At 51.5% G+C, this 21740-nt stretch overlaps 5 protein-coding genes and 1 non-coding gene across 6 annotated transcripts; 2 read left to right on the top strand and 4 right to left on the bottom strand.

Annotated features, from left to right (window-relative positions):
• Positions 1 to 571: 571 nt before the first annotated feature.
• BO95DRAFT_449098 (uncharacterized protein) lies at positions 572 to 2096 on the bottom strand (the record flags this gene model as incomplete). Its single annotated transcript, XM_025587926.1, has 3 exons — positions 572 to 691; positions 741 to 1495; positions 1562 to 2096. The coding sequence occupies 3 exons, from the start codon at positions 2094 to 2096 to the stop codon at positions 572 to 574; spliced, it is 1410 nt and encodes a 469-aa protein (XP_025447273.1).
• Positions 2097 to 3617: 1521 nt separating this feature from the next.
• On the top strand, positions 3618 to 4148 carry BO95DRAFT_112422 (uncharacterized protein). The gene has a single exon (XM_025580384.1). The coding sequence runs from the start codon at positions 3695 to 3697 to the stop codon at positions 4031 to 4033; it is 339 nt and encodes a 112-aa protein (XP_025447272.1). The 5' UTR covers positions 3618 to 3694; the 3' UTR covers positions 4034 to 4148.
• A 546-nt stretch (positions 4149 to 4694) lies between these two features.
• Positions 4695 to 7865, top strand: BO95DRAFT_403257 (glycoside hydrolase family 3 protein; the record flags this gene model as incomplete). Its single annotated transcript, XM_025583919.1, has 5 exons — positions 4695 to 4829; positions 4915 to 5119; positions 5180 to 5251; positions 5311 to 5482; positions 5554 to 7865. The coding sequence occupies 5 exons, from the start codon at positions 4695 to 4697 to the stop codon at positions 7505 to 7507; spliced, it is 2538 nt and encodes an 845-aa protein (XP_025447271.1). The 3' UTR covers positions 7508 to 7865.
• Positions 7866 to 8089: 224 nt separating this feature from the next.
• Positions 8090 to 8170, bottom strand: BO95DRAFT_t13. Its single transcript has one exon. It is a non-coding gene; the product is annotated as a tRNA-Glu (tRNA).
• Positions 8171 to 12884: 4714 nt separating this feature from the next.
• BO95DRAFT_112395 (type I HSP40 co-chaperone YDJ1) lies at positions 12885 to 14735 on the bottom strand. Its single transcript, XM_025580383.1, has 4 exons — positions 14420 to 14735; positions 14287 to 14356; positions 13395 to 14213; positions 12885 to 13339 (listed from the first exon to the last, which is right to left on the bottom strand). Exons 1-4 carry the CDS (start codon positions 14453 to 14455, stop codon positions 13023 to 13025), a joined length of 1242 nt encoding a protein of 413 aa, XP_025447270.1. The 5' UTR covers positions 14456 to 14735; the 3' UTR covers positions 12885 to 13022.
• A 1032-nt stretch (positions 14736 to 15767) lies between these two features.
• On the bottom strand, positions 15768 to 20700 carry BO95DRAFT_112387 (uncharacterized protein). Its single transcript, XM_025580382.1, has one exon. It carries the CDS (start codon positions 20334 to 20336, stop codon positions 16029 to 16031), a length of 4308 nt encoding a protein of 1435 aa, XP_025447269.1. The 5' UTR covers positions 20337 to 20700; the 3' UTR covers positions 15768 to 16028.
• Between the last annotated feature and the right edge of the window lie 1040 nt (positions 20701 to 21740).

Genomic DNA, 21740 nt, shown 5'->3' with positions numbered 1-21740 from the left:
ATTTTGATATCTCCTTCATGAAAGATCATCGGGCGTAGATACATGAGGAAGGAAATAACAAAAATAGTCATCCCTCCAAGGGGGCCCTGGATGGAAATCTGCACATTTCCTTTCTCTGGGTGTCCTCAATTCTCAACAAAAATCAATCAAATCCAACGCGCGGTTCCGCTCGCTCCTGACTGCCACATAAGAGATGGGTGAGTAAAACCTGGGTTCCTGGAAAGATCAAGATTGGTCGAAGATATGAAGAAGATTGGAAAAGAACATGTATTAACAAGATTGTCCTGGGCGGTAGAGGGATGGAAAGGCTTGGAAGGAAGTGCGGGCTGAAAAAGGCAAGAGTGATTGTTTTTGTTTTCAATGTTCAATGTACCAGTTGGAGATCGGGGAGACTGGAACAGAGAGATTCGGCTCGTTATTGTCGTCAGAACGTGCCAATTCTCGGTGTTTTGTCTCAATGGTGGGAGTGTTGCAGAGAATGTTTAGGGGAGAGAGAGGTGTTGGTCAAGGTATGAGCGGAGATGAATCGACCAGCTGAAGCCGGGGCTGAGATGAGGAATTTTCCCGGTGCTCAGAAGAGAACCGAGACGTAACCATCTTTGTCGAAAATGTCATGCTCCTCCGGCTCGGGCTGGACTTTCCAAATAAGCTCCGGCTCAGGGACAGATGGAGGACGGTGCTGCACCGGGATCTACGACCAGAACGATTAGCTTTGGTAAGGTAGAAGGGACGAGAGGAACACTTGCCGGATCTTTACGAGGCCACACGTTTGCAAAGCTCGTCTCAACGGTGAGAGCGTCCTTGATGAGCTGTGCCTGTTGCTGAAACGAGCGTCGAGGGGGAGGGGGTCGTGCTCGGCGGACATCCTTGGCTGTGTCCATGCCATACAGCGAGACATTCTGCGCCAAGTCCTTCTCCAAGTCCTGGTCCGACCTCCACACGTCCTCGAAATAATCATCGTTGTCACCTTTCTGGCACCGCTTCTGGAATGGGACAGGGATGCGTGGGCTGGGATTGATGGCTTCCACGGGCACACAGAGTTGAGTCAAATGGCGTAAGAAGACAATCGCCTTTGGGCTTGCATCTCCTGCTGGGATGAGTGACGTGAAAACTCGAGCACAATCGCAAAACAGGTGCACGGCGGGAAGGCCTCTAGCAAGCGCCAGCCAGAGCGCGGTCTTCACGAGTAGATCGTACTTGTCGTTGCCCGCCTGTCTCAACGGCCAATAAGCTAGATCACCAATGGATGCCTGAGGACTGGACGCACGAGGGGCCTCGATGACCCTGGGCGGGAGCCATCCCCATTCGCGCGCCTTGTCCGGCTGGGTTCGGCAGAGAAGCGCCTTGTACGCATGGTAGAACACGGTGAGATTCATGTTGCTCTGGTTGTACTCGTCCCAGTGAAGCGTATCCTTGCAGGCGTCCATGCGTAGGTGCTTCATGCTTACGAAAGCCGAGCGTTCGACTGAGACTGGAAGGGGGTTGACGATCTTTCCTGTAAGTCATCAGTAAGAAGAGACGCTAGTCAAATGGGATGAAAGGTGTGTCTCGTTGGACTTACGCTCCTGCGGATCAAAGTGCAGAGCTGCAAGCACGTCCTTCTTGAAAGCGTTGATCATCTTGGTCGCTGCTTCGAGTTGCTGCCGGGCCTTGGTCGGATTCGCGCGTCTAAGACTCAGCCAGTAGACGGGGCTCGTCGAGTCGCCACGCAATGGCTCGAGGGGTCTTCTCAGGGTCTCAATCTCCGATGCAAAATAAGACTCGTCGATGATGTTGGTCGTGGTCCGCGGGACGAGCTCATCGAACACCTGCCCATAGCGTAACAAGAGATATCTCTCGAGCTCTTCTTGCATGTCCTGTAGTTCATCGTCGGTTGTGAAGCAGAGCATTAAGAGATGCTCATATGTCCCTGGGAAAGCGGATTGTGCGAGATCTGGCAGGGCTGATATCACCTCGTTACGGAGGGTGGATGGATCGAAACCCCTAGTAAACTGGGCCACCAGCTGATCAAGTTTCTCGTTCTCGGCCTCCACAATCTCCTGGTCTTTCTCTTCGATCATGGCACAGTGATGTGGTTCGTCAACGATGATGTCCATCGGCTGTGCGTCCACCGGGTTAGGCCCGCCCGGAACATACGAGAAGTAGTCCATGCTAATCAAGATTCAGGAGAACAGATATATGAAGGCTCGGGCTTGACTAATCTCGGATCTGAAGATAGATTCGTCCTTTGGAGCGTAGGTTAGAAGCAGGGAAAAGCTCAAACACAGCCAGACAAAGCCTTATTTCGGAGCGCCGTGAATCTCCCGAAGCGCCAGTCTTCTGACTGGGCCTCCGGGGATATACAGGCTCTTTGAAGATGACCAGTGAGGCTGTAAGCTGGAAGAGACTGCTATCGCCCCTCAGAGACGTGGCTCGATACTTAGGATGATAAAAGGAATGAGGAGGGATAGGGACAGGAAGGCGTGCAGAGAAAAAGGATGGATGCAGATGAGACCGGAGAAAGGTCTGAACTACAAACGCAAGAAAATAACACGGAGGACCTCAGGCAGTGAGTGTATCAGATGGTCATTCAACGAACATGGTGTGCTGCGCTGGTCCCCCCCATTGTTGCTTAGTCGGCAGCGCTGTCATCGGCGTCCTGAGGCATGAACGCACTAAGCAAACATTCTACCGTGCCTTCACTACTCCTCTTGCATACTCAGAATTATATGTGCTCCTGACTGAGAAACAAAGAAAGGCTCAGTCAAGCAAAATGCAATTGGGTAGACAATCTATACTCCTCGCCTGTCACTGTCATGAAAGCTTGGCATAAATCTGTTCATGATAGACGTGGGGAAAGTCCCCAGCAGCCAGTGTACGCCAGTCCGCTGTATGTTACACATTGCAAGTCTATCAAATCTTTTATCAGGACTCACTAATAACTACACGTCATTGTAACAAGGCATAAGTCTGATGAACTCGAGATACCACACTAAACAGGTCTTAATACTATCTCCCCAAGACACTGTGGATGGCCGAGTTTCTCCCCGCAGCTGACATATACTCTCACCGTTATATTAGACTACGCTTGTTGTTACTATGTCTGATCTCGAGCTAGACATAATTAGTCGAAGTCGGCCGGTTAGATGCCAACGATTCTGAGGTCCCGAGAACGATAAGTGATGTCGCGAATAATGATCTCTCAGGCGAGGTGGCTGACATATAAGAAGAAGACAGAACCCCAATAAAATTGCTGAAAGCGCCAACGATCAATTAATCGCCCAGGAATACCAGAAAGTCGAAAATCGCTGCTGCAACTGAGACTCAGTGAATCATCTATTTGTGATTAAATTGCCAATTTTCTCTATACCTGCGGATCTCCATGGCAGCCATACAAAACGTCGTTCTCAATACTTTGGTGCATATCAGGTTCAGACTGAGAACCTGTAAGGGACGATTCAGCACAACTAAGCTTGAGTTGCTCTGCAGTCACTGCGCCCGCACTTCCAATCACCGGACGAAGTGGACAGTCACTCTGATGATAGCGAAACTGGCCATTCAGCCATGCGGTTAGGGCTAACTAGCGGAACTCTTAGCGCCCATGGTTCTTACCCGCCCCCGCACCTGAACTTGTTGTTCCTGCTGTTGTGCTTATTGTCGTTCGACTGATTTCTCTACACATTTTTGCTCCTGCTTTGAATAAAATTTGCAGACGATGTCTTTTGTACCCTCGGTGGCCTGTTTTATTCTCTTGCCTGTTGCCTATCTTCAAATAATGGAAGACGATCCAGGTTCGCCCCTTCCTCGTTGCCGGACACGACTCGACTGTCTTACACCTTGGCTATTATCAAGAGTACCATTGACCTCTCCTATAACAAGTTGTCGAATTGCTCATCTGAAACGGCATACAAATAAGCAGAGCAAGAAAACTCATGGGAGCTTTACCGATGAGCTGCGTCGCTGGTATATACAGTTAGGCACTGTGCTCCGCCAGTCGAACAGGATTGCCGGAAAAATAGTTCCAGGGTCGTTGGCAGGTAAATATGAAAGCTGAGGCCTCGACCCGACAATTATCAGTCCGAATCATTTAAGTAGCGAGGTCAAGAACAAGAGCTGGGAGCCATGTCTGAGTGGGGGCTCGGCCGCATAACTACAGGAAAAAATGCGCCTGACCCAAAGGACAAATGCAGCTGCAAGCAAAGGATTCTGTCTACTGACGCAAGCTCCACGCCAGCAACACACCGAGGGAAAGATTTGCAGCACCAGATCTAGATCTTGAGGGACTATACGGGACCGGTCCAGTATAGCAAGCAGGGGGCGGAACCCGAGACGGCTCTTTCATCAATCACGGGATAGCCATAATCGACTGAATGAAATGACATGATGGTTATTGTCACAATGTCACTCAACAGTCCGGATGCATCGGCAAGATAAGCTACTGAGTAGCATCTTATTTCAACTTGGCAAACAGAACTCATGCTGCATGCGAGGTAGAACAAGCGGGGTAGATACTAATTAGTTTAGAGTGACCGGACGGTGGATCATATGCTAGCTATGGCGTGCTGTGCCGCCTTCCATCGTTCCTGCCTTGCTAGCCACCAATACTGTCTACCGTCACTAATAAAACCCGCCGTCCATCTACACTTCTCATCTACACTTCTCACCTCTATCGCCAATCTATACTGTCTTCAGTCAATCCCCCTGCCATTCCCATGATGAGCGACTCACAGGACTTAGACAAGCTGCTGAGCAAGCTCACTCGCGACGAGAAGATCTCTCTACTGGCAGCAGCCGACTGGTGGCGCACGCAGGTCATAAAGCGCGATGATGTCTTCGTCCCACACGTCAAGGTCGGCTTCCTTCGCTCAGTCGACACTTTGCCCCGATGGCACGATGCACTTCAACCCAAACGCTAATCTATCCCGCCTTGTACAGTTCACAGATGGTCACAACGGTGCGCGAGGCGAGAGCTATGTCAGCGGTATCAAAGCTGCCTGCTTCCCCTGCGGCACCAGCCTTGGGGCGACCTTTGACCGCGAGCTGCTCTTCCGCACAGGAAAGGAGATCGCCCGCGAAGCCCAGACAAAGGCCGCGAATGTCCTACTCGCTCCTACCATGAATGTCATACGTTCCCCCCGAGGTATCTTTACCCTGCAATCTACGCAGTGAGACACAGGCCGATATCAATGATATCTCCTAGGGGGACGGAATTATGAGACTTACTCCGAGGACCCCTTCGTGCTGGGAGCTCTGGCGGCAGCCTTTGTCAATGGTAGGATCTGCAATCGCAGGCCCCTCTCTTTTGCCAGTTTGTTTACCTGATTCAATTAGGTTGCCAGTCCATTGGTATTGCCGCCACTCCGAAGCACTACGTGGCCAACGACACTGAGAACAACCGCAAACTTCTGACCGCCGACATTGACGAGCAAACTCTTCGTGAGATCTACATGCTTCCATTTCAATTACTGATGAGATGGGCTGGCCCACTTTGTTTCATGACCAGGTATGCGACCAGGTCACCAAAGCAGTGGTCTCACCGGACAATTAATTGACTGACCTGGCTTCATGGTGCAGCTACAACCGCGTGAACGGAAAATATGTTGCTGATAATCCCCAACTAGTCAATCAGGTCCTGCGAGGCGAATGGGGCTTTGATGAAGTGGTTGTTTCAGATTGGATGGGGGTGTACTCTACTGCAGACAGCATAAATGCAGGGGTGGATTTGGAAATGCCCGGGCCAACGAGATGGCGCGGGGAGAAGCTCGCGCGAGCGGTAAATGATGGGCATGTAGCTGAGCAGATCGTCGACGAGTCATCTCGCAGAATCCTGCAGCTTGCCTGTCGTCTCAAGAGGTTCGAACTTCCCGAGGAACCACCCGAAGATGCAGTCGAGAACCCTGAGAGAGATGAGTTTATCTGTGACAGTGGTGCAGAGAGTATGATCCTCTTAAAGGACGAAAACATTCTTCCACTGCCAAAAGGTGTCACAGTGGCTTTGATAGGACACCATGCTATGGAAGCCAGTCTTGGTGGAGGAGGGAGTGCGCGGGTATATTCCCTGCACGCTGTCTCACCCAAAGAGGGACTCGATCAAGCTGGCTTTCAAGTCAAGGCTGTGCCTGGAGTTCCAGTATTTGGTTCCCTGCCGCATGCTGATCCTTCAATCATGTTTTCCTCGGATACTAAGATGCAGGCAAAGGAGCCAGTAAACCTGGAATGGTTCAATGGCCATGTGATTGGTAAGGGCCCGGTCTTTTCAGAGACCAAAGAGCAGGCCGAGTACATGATCAAGGAGAAATGGCCGGACTGCCTCAGTCAAGACTACTGCACCCGAATGACTTTTGGTATTCGTCCGTTAACGTCTGGGGAGCACATCTTGTCTATCATTTCGACCGGGCCTGCAGTCTGCTATATCAATGGTGACAAGGTTTTTGAGAGACCTCAAGAGACCGACTTGCGTCCAGAATCTTTTTACTTTTTCAAGTCGAGGTTGGAGCGACGGTTTACCTACCCAATGCAAGCAGGTCAATCATACACGCTAATGCTAGAATCGTGGAATACCGATCCTCTTATTCTCCATGCCAAGCCTCTCTTCGGTCGAATGTTCCAAGGGTCTGCTCTGCGGTTTCATGAGTTTATCGATATTCCCAGCAGAATCGAAGATGCGCGTACAGTAGCACAGGAAGTGGAGTATGCCATCGTCTGCGTGGGAACGACCAACGAGATTGAATCTGAAGGATTCGATTGGGAGTCTATAGATCTATCGTCCCTTCAGTACGAGCAGATCGCCGCTGTCGCTGCGGTAAACCCTCGCACAATCGTGGTGAATTTCAGCGGAGGACCCGTTGGGCTCAACCAATTTATAAATTCCGTGCCAGCAGTTGTGCAGGCATGGTTTCCAGGTCAAGAAGCTGGTCATTCATTGGCACGCGTGCTCGGCGGAGACACGAACCCCGGCGGTCGTCTCCCCTTCTCGTGGCCACGTCGAGATGAAGACAATCCCAGCTTTCCCAATTTCCCGTGCGACGAGAACAACGTGATCCGATATGCCGAAGGGCTTGACGTTGGTAATAGATACTATGATCGCCCGGAGAACCCAGAGCCACTGTTTCCGTTTGGGTTCGGCCTGTCTTATACCTACTTCAAGGTCTTCGGAGTTTGTATCACAGACACGTCGGTCTCAGATCCAGAAAGCACGGTGGTAGTCTCTTGTCGGGTTCGGAACATCGGGATACGAAGGGGGGCAACTGTCATTCAGTACTACGTCAGCCCGCCACGGGACAGGGTGGAGAGCCAACGGCCATTGAAAGAACTTAAGGAGTTCCGAAAATTGAGCCTACAGCCCGGCGAAGTGCAGGATATGTCTGTCACGTTGGATAAATACAGTGTCAGCAGTTACAATGCTCAACAGCACTGCTGGGAGGTAAGGGAGGGTCAATACAAAGTGCATGTCGGGCTTTCATCTACAGAGATTTCTTCGACAGTTGGCTTTCATGTTGGCCGAGGCTTCAAGTGGCGCGGTCTATAGATGTGGTTCATAGATGGCGGATGGGGCTATGGAGAAGAGATGGTCGAGACAACCAAGAACTCCGTTCATGGGTAGAAAAGAAGAGGAAGGCCCGCAGGGCCTTCGCTCTGATCTATGTGCTGTACGTATTGAGTACCATGGGTGCCTAAGGCACCATGGTCGGAAATATGACGGGTCGTCAAGGAGCAGAAGTTTGCGCTCTGGGTTGTGATGGTGTATGCTCTGAAGTCCAGTCTGATGTCAGCCATTACACCGCTGTCTCTCATTGAGATATCACAGCAGCTCGGGGTTTGATTCCCCTTTTTTGTGTTCGTTTTGTTACATACACAGTCGGTCTACCTGGTCTACCTAGTCTGCCTTTTGTGTTTTGTTTTTCTTTGCATAGCAACGGATCTATACTCATTGCGCGAGTAGATTTCTTATCTTACTTATAAGAAAAAATAAAGGCCAGGCTAAGACAAAAAGAAGTCTCTGGGTGTGCATGATACCAAATTTTCGGTCGGTTGTTCATACAACCAACCTTCTTCCCCTGCACAGTGGGCCCGCCCACCCAGATAAGAATATATGAGAGCAAAAAGTCAACTCCGATGCGGGGAATCGAACCCCGAGCTGCTGTGATATCTCAATGAGAGACAGCGATGTTAGCCATTACACCACATCGGATCTTGTTGGAAGGATGTCAACGTTATAGCGTTGTCACGTCTTTGCTAGTTCTTGACAGAGTTGAACCCCAACCGCAATAGAAGCCTGAAACTTAGAACCCGAATTTTAAGCTCAAGTCCCGCATATACATTGCGGGTTGTCCTGTGATACAGATTAGCCGCCTTATGCCTACCTACGCTCCTCCTAGCATTTTACCCATAAGATGTGGAAAGGCGCTCATTTCCGAGTATACATCGCTGATACAATAATCGGGCACCCAGCTTGTCTTCTCTTCTCCTACTACCACAGGATCGCCAGCCAGCGTGCGCATCATCAGATCGGGGACCTTTTTGTAGGGCTCGTTGCGCGAGCAAGATTTAGAATCGCCAAATCGAATTAGCAGGCTCTGCGAAGTAAAGACACCCCCCATAACCTGTCCCACAAGCTGATTGAACCTACCCTGGGCTCCAGTCTCGTCACCTACAAAAACATGCTCGTGGGACAGGCTATGGGGGAGTGCTGGTGGCGTTTCCTGAATAGCAGCCTCTTTCTCGGTGAACGAACCGGAAATCCAAGCTATTGTAAGGAGTATGTGCGAAATGATAATCACCGCTAACCAGGAAGAGTAGTTAGTAATAAAAGTTAATCAACCACTCTCCTGTACATGCCCAGAATTCGACATGTCTAAGATTGCGAAACTCCGACAACCTTGAACACTGAAACCAATCTTCACTGAGAAAGGGAACATTAAGGAACTCCATCCTCCTGACAACATTGGAGTGTATCACGAGAAAAGAAAAGAACTCCATTTGGGCCCTAAAAAGGACAGCGGCAGGTCCGTGGAGTCTCTTGGCCGCATCGCCGGGAAACTCGGACGAGCACGATTATTCCTAGGCAGAATCATCCAGGGATCTCAAGCAAGTTCCCCTGCCCATCCCTCAAAGGGCAGTGATGCATCCCTTGAAGGGCTCGACTTTGGATGCCCTTTGATCCGCATCATCATTTGGTCAATATCTTCGGAGACTAGGCGAAGTCTTCTTGAGTTGGTGTCTGTCGTACGGGCTCATCTCGAAGATTCCAGTCTGAAACCCGGTCATCGAGACGGCTTCCTTCAGCATGTCCTTGTCGGTCGCCTGCGGCTGAGTTGTACGTGCTTCTTTGGGCTTTGCTAGGTGCCTGCCTGGGGCTGGACCAAAGGTCCTGTCAAGCCGGGCGCAGTAATGGAAAGCCGGCTCCTCGACCGGCGTCACAAATGCGATCGGATTAATTTAGTTCTTGGGTTTCTTTTGGGTGATTGAGCAATCTCTTTCATCATCACTGGATTAGGCGAATTCATCCAGCTAGGTGCAGTCTGCCTTGTATTTCTTCTTCTTGGCATTTTGGAATCTGGCGTGCATGGTCAGACTTCTCTCGGACTCGTCGGCACTCTGTGGGCCATAGCATCTGAACAAGTTTCCCTTGTTGTCGAGATTTTGCGGCAGACCTACCAGAGCCACCCCCCTATCTGGCCGGTGGCTCCTCGAAAATAATGAGTCTGGCGTCCGCCAGATCTAGGCTAGATGGGGGGAATCCGGCACTCAATGAACGATATCTCCCCATGGATGATGGGTGATATCTCTCCATGTAGAAAATGCACGACACGCGTCATTTAGACGTCGTCTGGCATCCTCGAGCGCACCACGGTGGAGTTTTCACTACCAAGAACACGCTGTGACTTCTGTGCTTTGGCAATGCTCCCGGCGATTACAAAAGTCAATACTATCTATGTTAGTATATACGTAAACAATGTAAAGGACAGTGAGATTTACCTGTGCCGGCCTCTTCCACAAGTTTCTAATATCCTGGTGTCTGGTTGACACCGACGAATGCACATGGTTAACATTTCCCCTCCGAGTGTACCGGTCGAAACTAACTGTTGCAAAGTCTGGCTCCCAGGACTTGATGCAATCAGGAATGTCGACATCGGTGTTGGAAATTGCCAACAAAAGTGGTGAAGCAACAGAAAGCCTTTCCAAAAGCTATTGGACAGTGGTCGCCACTTCCTGTCTTGGGATCGAGTAGAGTATGGCCCCCGTCTAGGATGACCACGCTCACTTTTTCGGGAATAATCGCACGGTCATAATCGCACGGTCATGGATGGCTGCGACGAGTTTCCCGGGGGTAGTTATGAAGAGCCTGGCGACGACGCACCTACCCGAGTGTGTAGTAGGTGAGGTGCAAGTACCAGATCCAAAGAGACGTACCACCTGAATCAGGCCATCGAAATTCTTTTCGATCAGCGCTGCAATCTCTGCGGCTTGCTTCGCCGCCTCCTTGGTTTCTGTCACAAAGATGGAGCCACGAGTCGAAAAGAGCTTCGAGGCGCCGAATCTCATCAATCCATTCCTTCTTTTGATCGTCGATATGGACATTCGTCGCTGCATCACAGCACTCCCCTTGGCGCCTTGGACTGATGTCGAGATCCTCAAAGTGTCGATATAGTATCAACCTTGTAGCCGACGGCGGAACCCCACGCCGCGCCGGGGGGAACTGGCAGAAAGAATAGGAGCTGGAGGCGAGGCCATGACACAAGGATAGTGGCGAGTTCTAACTTGAAGTCACCTTCTTTCTGGGCTTCGGGATTTTCCAGGCGTTGGTGGATGTATGAAGAGTGAGGGTAGATGGAGGAGTAAGAATGAAGATGGATGGAGGAGGAAAGAAAAAAAAAAAAAAAAAAAGAGGGGGGAGGGGGAGGAGCCTTTTCATGTTGCCAGAGAGGGTGGGAGGACGAAGGTGAAGAGGACGAATGGTCTCGGATTCAATGGTTGAGAGATTCTGCTTCATCTATTGATGGACAATGGTGAAGTTATCCAGGTGCTGCTGCCTTGAATGGAATGTTTTAGGGCCAGCTTCATTCATCAAGCATTATGGCTTTCCACACAACAACCGCTCGAACCTCTTTTCTGCTACATTAACTGTAGCTGGCAGTCTCCCAGGCTTTGACTTGAATCAAGTCAATACTATTCCTAAGTGCAACTTTCCCACCCCCGCCTGGATTGGTTGCAAGGAGAGATCGCGTACTTTGCTACGGTAGCAACGGACCAGAGGTTACTACACTTGAGGAACTACTGAAGAAGAATCTTCTTTTCGAGTGGGGGTTCTACCAACCGATCCAAATTCCGACAAACGACGAAGTCGAAGGTTCATCCCGAGCGGCCCACTGACAAGAGCAATGACAAGCAAACAAATGCGTGACGGGCAATATCCATCCTTCAGATTCGATGCACACCAGCTCACCGGACTCGATCCGTGGGAACCTGGCTGCGTGAGGAGTACTACGCGAACAGGAAGAATAACGAAGTCTGATGAAGAAGATAAGATATGAAGTCGGAACCCCGGCCCAGGTTGGCGGCGCTTACCTTCAGTTGAGATTTTATGTCCACCAGCTGAGCGGAACTCGATCCGTGGTGTCCTGGATGGGCGAGGAGTATTACACCGACAAGGAAGGATGAGAAGTCGACCCTCCAGGGCAAGGTTGCGGCGATGCCTTCAGGAAATGCAGGGTCCTTTCTGGCAGTAAAGGGTCATTAAAAGAACTCTTGTCTACGACGGTGGGCGACGCATGCCATTTTGCAAGAATCTCAGGTCTGCCGATGGTAAACCATACCTTGTCAATCACTACCTCACGAGCACCGCCTTATCCTTGCTATCTCAAAGCGCAACCATCGGGCTTGGAAGAAGCTACTTGACTAATACAGAATAACTGCATCAGAATCAGAAGGGTTATCAGGGGTAGTAAGGTATTTTAAAGTCGAAGGTATTGCTACATCGGGGAGGGTTCTTTACTAAGGGATACTACATGTATATAATTTGAGACATTGGGATCATATCTGGGTAAATTATGCAGTGCATTCAAGCTATCTATCAGTCAAGCCAAGGAGATTGGTCTGGTCTTTGCGAATCGGCCAGATTGTCATTCGGGCCGAGTGGGCACTATACGTGGGCTTTCCTGATTTCACGGAGACAATCTTCTATGATAGCTGATGAGTTTTCGAAATCAGCCGCGGGTTATCCTACTTATCCTATTTATGAGAATTAGACTCTCGCGATTATCATTTTGTCTCCTTTTATCTTGCAGTGGGCCAGCTGTTTTGTGCATTCTGATATAGTTTCTTATCCTCGAGGACAGCGATGCCAAACAATTGGTTCAGCCCCTGCCCAGTAGCGAGGCAGTGCGGGAAGTACCGTGGAAAAGAATATATGCAAGTACCAGAAGCGTGGCCACGGCTACTTTCCCCAGTCTTAAGGATGGAATGCGAATACAGATGAAGTGAACTCGGCTCACAACTGAATTATGACATGCGATACCCAAAGTCGCGCTGGTAGTCTATGGAACTTTAGAAAAACGAAAACACTCGACCTCGTCTCCTCTTCCCAACAGGCCCTTGCTCATCCACATGTAAACAAGGAAAGCCGACGGAGAGAAGAGAAAGAAAAGAGAAGTTACTCTGTGAAATGTCATGATCTCATCAATCTATTCATCAAATTCCATCGGCTTCGTTTCCCCATAGAGAAGAGCCGAAGGCCAAGGAACACGGGAAAAGAGAACATTGGACATGGGAATCTCAAAGCGTCGGGATGGAAATGGTGATAGAAAGAAGAGAAATGCAAGCAAGGAAAATAAAAGAAAAGAAAAGAAATATCCATTGTCATCTTCCGAATTCTTCAGTGCAAACGCCATCGCAAGTGTCAATGTCATCACATGAGAAACACAAAAACAAAACCGAGCAACAGCACCAGGGCAGAAACCCCCCACATGGTATCATAAGCGAATCTCAGAAAGCCCCAGCGCATCATCATCATGCATCTACTACTGTCCCTCTCCGGGAAAGGTTTACTGAGAGGCGCACTGCACGCGCTCAGCACCAGGAGGAACATCATCGTCATCCTCGTCCATGGAGTTGGCAGCTCCATGGGCGCGCGCCTGGGAGTAATCGCTGCCGTCAATGTCTTCAATCTCGAAGTCCTCGACCATGGCATCAGCCGCGGGCTTGGGCTGCTCCAAGCGGGGAGGCAGGACCTGTTCGAGCAACTCGAGGTTCTTGAGCTGGTCCTTCTCAGGGAACTTGACGTCGAACTGGATGTAGAGGTTGCCGAAGTCGTGGTGGCGGTAGGAAGGCATACCCTGGCCCTTGATGACCTTGATAGCACCTGCGGAGTTTGTCAGTCAAGGAGCCGCACAACGGGCTAAGCTGGGAATACTAACCAGGAGTGATGACCTCGCCAGGGGCGATGTTGACGGTCAACCAGCGCTCATCCAAGTGCTCAATGTTGATGGTGCCACCGGCGAGAGCGGTGAGCAGGTCGATCTCAGCCTGGTAGAAAAGGTCGTCATCCTTGCGCTGGAAGCGAGGGTGCGGCTTCTGCTCGATCTCAAAGACCACATCACCGGGCATAACGCCGGGCATCTGGTCACCCTCACCGCGGAACTCGATCTTCTGTCCGTTCTTGACACCCTTGTCCACGTGGACGTGGAGGACCTTACGCTCGACCACGGTCTTCTTGCCGTTACACTTCTTACAGCGATCCTTATCGCGGATGATCTCGCCCTCGCCGTTACAGTCGGGGCAGACGGTCTGGAAGCGCTGGATCATGGGACCCATCTGGCGCATCATCGTCTTCATACCACTGCCGTTACAGCCCGTGCAGGACTTGACAGCACCCTCCTTACCACCGCGACCGTCACAGCCCGCGCAGATGACGGACTTCTGCAGAGCCAGCTTCGACACCTTACCGCGGTAGATGTCCTCCAGGTTGACCTTGTGCACGTGGTGGATAGTGCGGGCTTTCTTGGGGCCCTGGTCGCGCATGCCGCCGCCGAACATGCCTCCGAAACCACCGCCGCCCCCGAAGAACTGGGCGAACAGATCCTCAGCGCCCATACCGCCGCCGGCACCACCATGCTCGAGACCCTCCTCACCGAGCTGGTCGTAGAGGGAACGCTTCTGGGGGTCGGACAGGACCTCGTAAGCGTGGGACAACTCCTTGAACTTCTCGGCAGCTTCAGGGTTGTTGGTGTTCTTGTCTGTGGGTGTAGGAACACTGATTAGTGCACCGAACGAGGTAACTGGCGCAATCGCGACTGTGGAAGCACATACCAGGGTGATACTTCAAAGCACCCTTCTTGTAGGCAGTCTTAAGTTGGGCCTCAGTGGCCGTGGGGGGGACCTGTCCGTCTCGCTGTTAATCCGCAAGTTTCAAACCAGAACTCAAATTTGCAGAAAAACGTACCCCGAGGGTGTCGTAGAACTTGGTTTCCTTGACCATTTTGATCTAAATCTGAAATTTTGAGGGGGTGGAAGAAGGGGGGTATCGAGTGATGTCGAAATCAAAGAACTTTTCGGAAAGTGAAAGGCGAGGGAAATTCAGTCGGCAAGTCTACAGCTGAGGGTATTGAAAAAAGCGACGAAGGGCGAAAACGGGGATCAGAAGCGCCGGTTTTCGAGCAAGGAAGCGCGCACAGCGACGAGAAGTGAAAGAGAGGGGGTGGATAAGGGTGAGAGAAAGCGGAGGAGAAGACGAGAGGAGAGGAGAGTTGTTGAACAGAGAGACAAGACAACTCGTTCGGGATTATCAGAGCCAAGGGAGTAACAGCAAGCCTCAGGCGGCGAAAGAAAAGAGGCGGAGTTTTGGTCACTGGTAAATTACCGGTAACAGGCACCAAGTTTGCCAAGCGTTGCGGGCGATCTCAGGGATTTTGATACCGGAGATACGATGTGGCGAAAATCCGGAAGTATAGAAAATTATGATAAAAAAAATTACTTTAGTATTAAGGAGATGAGGAGGATTGAACTGATGAACTGATGAACCGAGAAAGAACTAAGAAAGATAGACAACGTAATCATTCCTTCCAGACCAGACGCAACCAGGCTGCTTTTGAACCAATTGAGAGGGCGAGAATAGTGAGTAGGTGTCTTATCCTCAGACTGAATGATGATGTTCTCGTTGTTTCGACTGCCCCGTCATCCGCCGCTTTGCTGGCCCGAGCGCGCCTGGAAGAGTGTCCATGGCTTTCGGTGCACTTCCATCGCTTTCCATCACTTTCCATTCCTTTCTGCGGTAGCAATCAGGCTGTCCAGGTTGGTAATCTATACTTCAGCTCCAACTTTACACGTCTTTTCATGTGGAAATGGTCCGAATTGATCATCAAAAGGGTGCTCAATCCTAAAATTAGATAGTAATCCCATACGGACCGACAATAGTTCTCACAATCAAGAATATTATCATTAACCAGTATCCGAACTGTAAGTGTTGCAGGACCACTGCAAAAATTGGAAGGCATGTTTACGACCACACCGCTGAACCAGGAGCCAATCATGTGGGGACGGGATGTTGGTTGTCAGGCAGAAAAGTCTTAAGGAGGTAATGAAAATTCCGGGCCGACTGTAGCGCTACCGCCACCTTAGGCTCACCACAACACCGCCTAGCTATTCTAGATTGGGGAATATACCTGCCAGTTAGGGCTCAATGCTTAACTCCTTCTCTACAAGAGGATAGCACATCTCCTACTACCTTGTAGATGGGAGGTTGAAAGACTGAGCTGGTCTTGTACTCTGCCACTTGTGTTCAGTTCAGCCTTTCAACCTCAGATGATACATCCTATCACTCGCTTGCACACTACCATGTGAACTTGCGCGAGGCTACGTCTTCAAGCAACTCCCATAACACGATTGGAGAATTGTCATGCATTATACGCTATGCCAAAACCGACTATCTAGATACAAAATGCAAGGAAGAGACTCGTGTGTCCCGTGCCGCTTCCACATATGCTCATGTACAATTCTAGAACAGACGCAGAAAGAAAATAAAAATCCTTGACGGCGCAAGGTGCTTACCCCATCTACTTCCTCCCCCACTTCTTCACGCGGAACACATAGTAAAGAGCAATGGCCGCCGCGACGTTGAATCCCCAATAACACCAGAAGATGCCATAGTTCCGCCATCTCTCATCCCAGTAGATCCACCGGAGCGCCAGATACTGGTCCGCGGAGGACATGGAGCAATACTCGCAGCCCGCGGTGGCGTTGGAGTTGTACAGCTGACCCCCGGCGGCGGAGACGTAACGATCCAGGTACTGACCGCAGGTCTGGCCGGCGGGCGGGTCGAAGACACTCAGCTCCGCCGCGTTGCACTCCACCGAGCGGCCGTGGAGGATGGTACTGCTCATACCGCCGATGTAGTAGGTGAACGGGGAGACGCGGTACATGAAGATCCAGAAGCCGGGGAGATCACCCGGGGGCTGCATGACGCCGTTGAAGATGAAGGAGAAACCGAACATCAGAGTAGCCAGCATGGCGGCGAGGGTGGGCTCGCCGATCGCGCAGACGACCAACTGGGCCATGCTGGATGCATAGATGAAGAACTGGACGATGAACAGCAGGGCAAGGCCACGTCGCTCGGCGTCCTGGCCGGTACCTATCACCGTCCAGTAGTAGCAGGCCCAGGAGCAGATGCCCAGAACAATCTGCCAAGGGATCTCGACGAGCACCTGTGAGATGATGAAAACCTTCCACGAGTAGACTCGCGAGGGTCGCTCGCGGACCTCGTAGAGAGCACGCTGCCGGACGAACTTGGGCATGATCTGGTTGACTAGGGTGTTGAAAATCGTGCAGAGCAGGAAGATACTGAAGAGAGTGTTCTGGAACCCCTGCTGCGTGTTGTTGGACTTGAAGAAGGAGAAACCGATGAAGAGACCGGAGATGATGCCGAGCACGTACTTCGAGAACAGGTACTCGGGCTGGCGGTAGTACTGCTGGAACACTCGCTGCAGGACGTAGTAAAGCTGGCTGGTCAGCGGCATCGCGAACTCCGCGTCGCTGTCATCACCGGTGTGCGTCTGGGGCTCCGGCTGTTGCTGGGCATCCTGGAGCCGGGTGACCTCGGCGTGGACCGCCTTGAACTCGGGGCTGTCGTTCCAGATCTGCACCCAGTCGGGTCCCTTGGTGTTATCCCCAGAGACAATTTCGAGAATGTATTCAGCCGGGTTCTCCAGGTCGCCGCAGGTTCGACCGCCGTTGCGTTTGAAGTAGTCGAGCAGGATCTGGGAGTTCGGGCCGATATCACCAAAGTAGACGGTCCGGCCTCCCTTGGCGAGGAAGAGCAGGCGATCGAATGTCTGGAAAAGCAGGGCACTCGGTTGATGGATCGTAGCCAGCACTGCTTGTCCGTGGTCCGCCAGTCGTCGCAGAAGCGAGCAGATGGTCCAAGAGCTCTGAGAATCCAGACCGCTGGTGGGCTCATCCAGGAAGATCAGAAGCGTCGGCTTGGCCGCTAACTCAACACCAATACTGAGTAGTTTTCTTTGTTCCACGTTCAAGCCCTCGCCCAGTGAGCCTACTACAGCCTCGGCAAAGTCTTGCATGCGCAGGATCTTGATGACTTCTTCCACGTACTCGAACTTCTCTTCCTTAGGCACAGACCGGGGCTGGCGAAGCATCGCGCTGAACCGGAGGGCTTCACGAACGGTGGTGGTTTCCAGGTGAAGATCCTGCTGCTGCACGTAACCGGTTCTCCGGGGGAAATTGGCCGCCAGGGGTCGCCCGTTGACCACAACATCACCGGTCACCACGCCGATGGAGACTCTTTGAGCAAGAACATCCAAAAGGGTGGTTTTACCGGCGCCCGAAACACCCATCAGTGCCGTTAATGTGCCAGGCTTGACCCATCCGTTGACGTTGTCCAGAAGCCGTCGTGTACCCTCTTTGACCGGGATGTCGTAGTTGAGGGCTTTCCATGAGAGGATGTCCGTTTGCTCAGGAAGGTGGATGACTTCGTCCTCGTTGCTTTGTAATTCCGGCTTCGGGGGAGCTGCCTTACCACCTTCCACTCCCTCCGAGGCGGCCAAAAACTGAGGGACGTGACCCGGGCGGAAAACCAGAGTCTCTGCCTTGGATGACTCGCCGGTGTTGATTTCGGAGAAGAACAAGCAGGTGCAGGTAAAGAAGATCATGAAAGCGAGGAGAATACCGAAATTCCTCCAGATGTGGGAGTAGTAATACTCGTAATTCTGTTCAATAAAGGCATCCCCGGAAACGTAGCGTTCGCCAGCTACGGCTCCCACAGCTGAACAGATGAATGAAGACCCCGTACCATAGCTTGGGATCACCGATGCACAAGGGAAGTTCCGCCCATGAAACTCATTAGACACCAATGCCTCGAAGGCGTAGAAGATCGGGTTGATCCAGCGAATCCAAGAGAGCCATGGGTGCATGTAGGGTTGCGGTAGGGTGAAGCCGGTATAGACCACGATGCAAAGGATCATCACACCTGCCATTGCCATGGCTTGCGTAACCGTCTTGGTAGCTGCAGCTAATGTCCGGAAAATTCCCGACATCGTCAGGATCGCCATAATGAGAAACAGGTAGTAGATGAAGAACTGTGACGGTTCCCGGCGCAGGTTGGTCATGAAGTAGAGGACGATACAAAAGACGGAGCAGCGCATCAATTTGATTGGTAGGTCCATGATTATGCTGGCGAGGGATTCGGCAAATGGGTGGACAAACGCATAGCCTGCCTGCTTCGAGGCAATCGGCCTCTGGCTGTATAGTTGCATGATCTCATTCATCGTAACCAAAGCGTTCATGAGGACGGAAAAATACAAGACAGCGCCTTTCTGGAAGAAAGCGGTGGTTGTGTTGGGCGAGTTGTAGAAGATGGATCCAATAACCAGAGACAGGATAACTTGAACGATGACGGTGGACATTGCCGTGGGAAGATCATTGCGCAGCCGCTGAAATGCTCTGCGCAGACAGAGACGCACCTGCATCGGGACGGATAGAAGGTATGGACTTTGAGCTCTAGTATGGCGCGCTTGCCGCTCTTCGTGGTGTTGCTTGAACTCTCTAGCTTCGTCGGCGCCGACTGGGTGGTCGCGTTGATATTGCTCTATCTGAGCGCAGAGCTCTTTGTATTCGGGGCTGCGCTTCCAATAATCGGCGAATTCCTGAGGGGTGCGAGGGACCTTGTCAACCATGTCTGGACGTGCCCTGCGCTCCCCAGGGTTAGTGATGGACGTGAGAAAATCGCCACTAACTTGACGTTCTGGCAGCTCCCATCCCATCTCCTGGAAGAAGGCCACAGCGCGATCACTAGGGCCGTAGTAGATCTCGTAGCCTTCATATAGAAGGACGACCTTATCGAACAGGTCGTACATCGACTGAGATGCCTGATAGGCGGCAACCGCATGGCACGACTGTCCAATGTCGGCAGAGAGGCGTAAGGACTTGATGAGCTTCAGGGCAGACGCGGAATCCAAGCCGCGAGTGCTGTTGTCCCAGGCTCCGATCCGACTCCGAGAAAGGAACATTTCAGCGATACTGACTCGCTTGCGCTCGCCACCACTGACTCCTCGAATGAAATTGTCTCCAACCTTGGTGTTGATGGTTTGGGTGAGGCCGAACACCGAAAGAACGACTTGGGTGAGCGTGTCGACATACTCTTCGCGCGTAATACCTTCGAGGCGTCGTTGAGGAGTACGCGCATAAGCCGCAAATGAGAGGGTCTGGCCAACTGTCAAATGGGGGAAGTGCTGGTCAACCTCCCCATTGTAGGCGACTTCGCCACGATGATGCTTGATCATGTCATCGTATGCCAGTCCCTGGAACTGGATATTACTTTGAGGTTCAAGAGTCAGCCCCCCGAGATGTCCACAAAGAGTCTTCAAGAAGGTCGAACAGCCACTTCCTGGACGACCAAGTACCAGAAGCAGCTCACCACTCTGAAGTAGCCCGTCAAAGTTGTGAAGAATCTGGCGTGGGGGAGGCGACCGTTCTCCCGAAAGAAGTCGGGAGATTCGACGGAAAGGGGTCGTCAGCTGCGTGAGAAGTGTTTCCTGAAGTCGTAGTGCCGAACCCGAGCCGGAGATACACAAGTTGGAGAAGACGACGCCCTGAGTTTGTGGTGTGATTCCTGCCTGACTGTTTGCCCTCAGAACCATTGCTGCCCATCGTCGATGGTCAAATTCCGGATTCGTGGGATCCAATCGGGGGTCGTTCTTTTCGTCAAGGGTCGCAGTGTGTGAGAGTGTCCGGCCATGTCGACTCGAAGCGATTCGTGTAAGATTTTGAAGCTCCTCCTGCTCGTCTTCAGATGTTAATGATACGCTCGAGTCCGACCGATGGTCGCCGAGCACATCTCCGACTTTCTGCATGGCGCCGCCGGAAATGATAATAAACTCGCTAGAACAATCAGTTGATGTTCAGAGGATAGGGCCTCTGAGCCTGAGTGGTTGTGGCCTATGTTGCGCTGGAAATAAGGTTGTACGAAAGCGAACTGATTGAATAGGGACAAGCGAATCCAAAGGTGGATGAATGTATATCAGGAGGGAGAATTTTGTTAAGTATGATTTACCCCTTCCCCTCTCAAGCTGCGTTCATCAGTCTCATATTTAAAATGCTTCCAAACGAAGACGTCGGCAAAGCGCAGACCGCAGCCCGAGACTGAACCACTGGTCCTATTCATCATAGTTTTTATGGTTATGCCTCGAACCCGGAAGGAGGTGAAGCCGGCCCCACGAGATGGAGACGGCTATTCTAGAATGCATTGGCCCAGGCGCCCCCGAGTCGCCATGCACAACTAGAAGTCTGAGTACAAGTTTTTTAAGGCACAGCGCCTGGGGAACGGAGATAGTAGATCGGTCCCGAGCCCCGTGGCAGCAATCCCGTTGGTATGACCAGATTTTGCACTCAGGAGCGGAGCCACTTCGCCTTGTTGGCACGCCGATATTCGCGGTTTAGAGGGCCAGGGGTCGCTTAAAGTTTGTCTGACTCCGACTATCACCCCCTGCAAGTGCTCGAATCGAGAGTTGACTTTGGAGAATTTCCATGCTTTTTCCCCCCTCGCCACATGCGTCAAATCCGGTCTGACGCGCCACAAGGCTCACAATTGAGGCCCAAGCAATAATTGAACCAATCCAGAGGAAGAACTTTGTTGCATTTTTGGCGCTGATTCATCGCGCTGGTTTATCGGTACCGTGAGATGATCTTCAGCACAGCAATTGTGCAGTCGCTGGGGCAGTCGGCGAAACGGAATTCCTAGCGCCGACATCGCGGCGCGCCCGCTGCCCGACTACCGATTGTGGGTTCACAACTGTCATTTGAGGAAGTCTCGAGGTTAGTACCGTGGTACAGCGTTTCACATCTCAGGTCCAACACCCTCATGAATGGAAACATCCGAGGGGCCAGGGGAAGCTCGTCGGCTATTGCAGACACACTGCGTTATCTCCGTCCGACGTGTTAAGAGATGGGGAATGCTTGTCATCATGTGATCTTGAGGCGACAAGATATACGTATACCCTCACTGTGGGAAATGATTCATCGATAAGCTATTGCTTCTGCGGCATGGTATGTAGAAGAGCCGTTGAAGTCCGTCTAGGAAGTCAATGCCAGGCGAACCGTTCTTTGTAGGCAGGTGGGATTGCCAATTCATCCGAATTTCAAGGCAGCTAGCTGTCTTCAGACCAAGGCGAAGCCCCTCAATGACAGACACTCAGGGGTCAAAATCATCTCCAGCAACAGAGTTTCATGATCGAATAAGTCGAAAGTCTAGAATCATG

The sequence above is a fragment of the Aspergillus brunneoviolaceus genome (genome assembly GCF_003184695.1).
Source record: "Aspergillus brunneoviolaceus CBS 621.78 unplaced genomic scaffold BO95scaffold_3, whole genome shotgun sequence".
Taxonomy (NCBI): Eukaryota; Fungi; Ascomycota; class Eurotiomycetes; order Eurotiales; family Aspergillaceae; genus Aspergillus; species Aspergillus brunneoviolaceus.
The sequence above is the reverse complement of the archived record's forward strand: the minus strand, read 5'-3'. Positions and strand labels throughout refer to the sequence as shown.

Excerpts from the sequence above, each read along its gene's own strand:
- BO95DRAFT_112422 (XM_025580384.1), top strand. The coding sequence starts at position 3,695 with ATGTCTTTTGTACCCTCGGTGGCCTGTTTTATTCTCTTGCCTGTTGCC.
- BO95DRAFT_112395 (XM_025580383.1), bottom strand. The coding sequence starts at position 14,455 with ATGGTCAAGGAAACCAAGTTCTACGACACCCTCGGG. Across the intron at positions 14,357-14,419 it reads AGTTCTACGACACCCTCGGG|GTCCCCCCCACGGCCACTGA; the intron begins GTACGTTTTTCT and ends CGAGACGGACAG. Across the intron at positions 13,340-13,394 it reads TGGCGAGGTCATCACTCCTG|GTGCTATCAAGGTCATCAAG; the intron begins GTTAGTATTCCC and ends CAAACTCCGCAG.
- BO95DRAFT_112387 (XM_025580382.1), bottom strand. The coding sequence starts at position 20,336 with ATGCAGAAAGTCGGAGATGTGCTCGGCGACCATCGGTCGGACTCGAGC.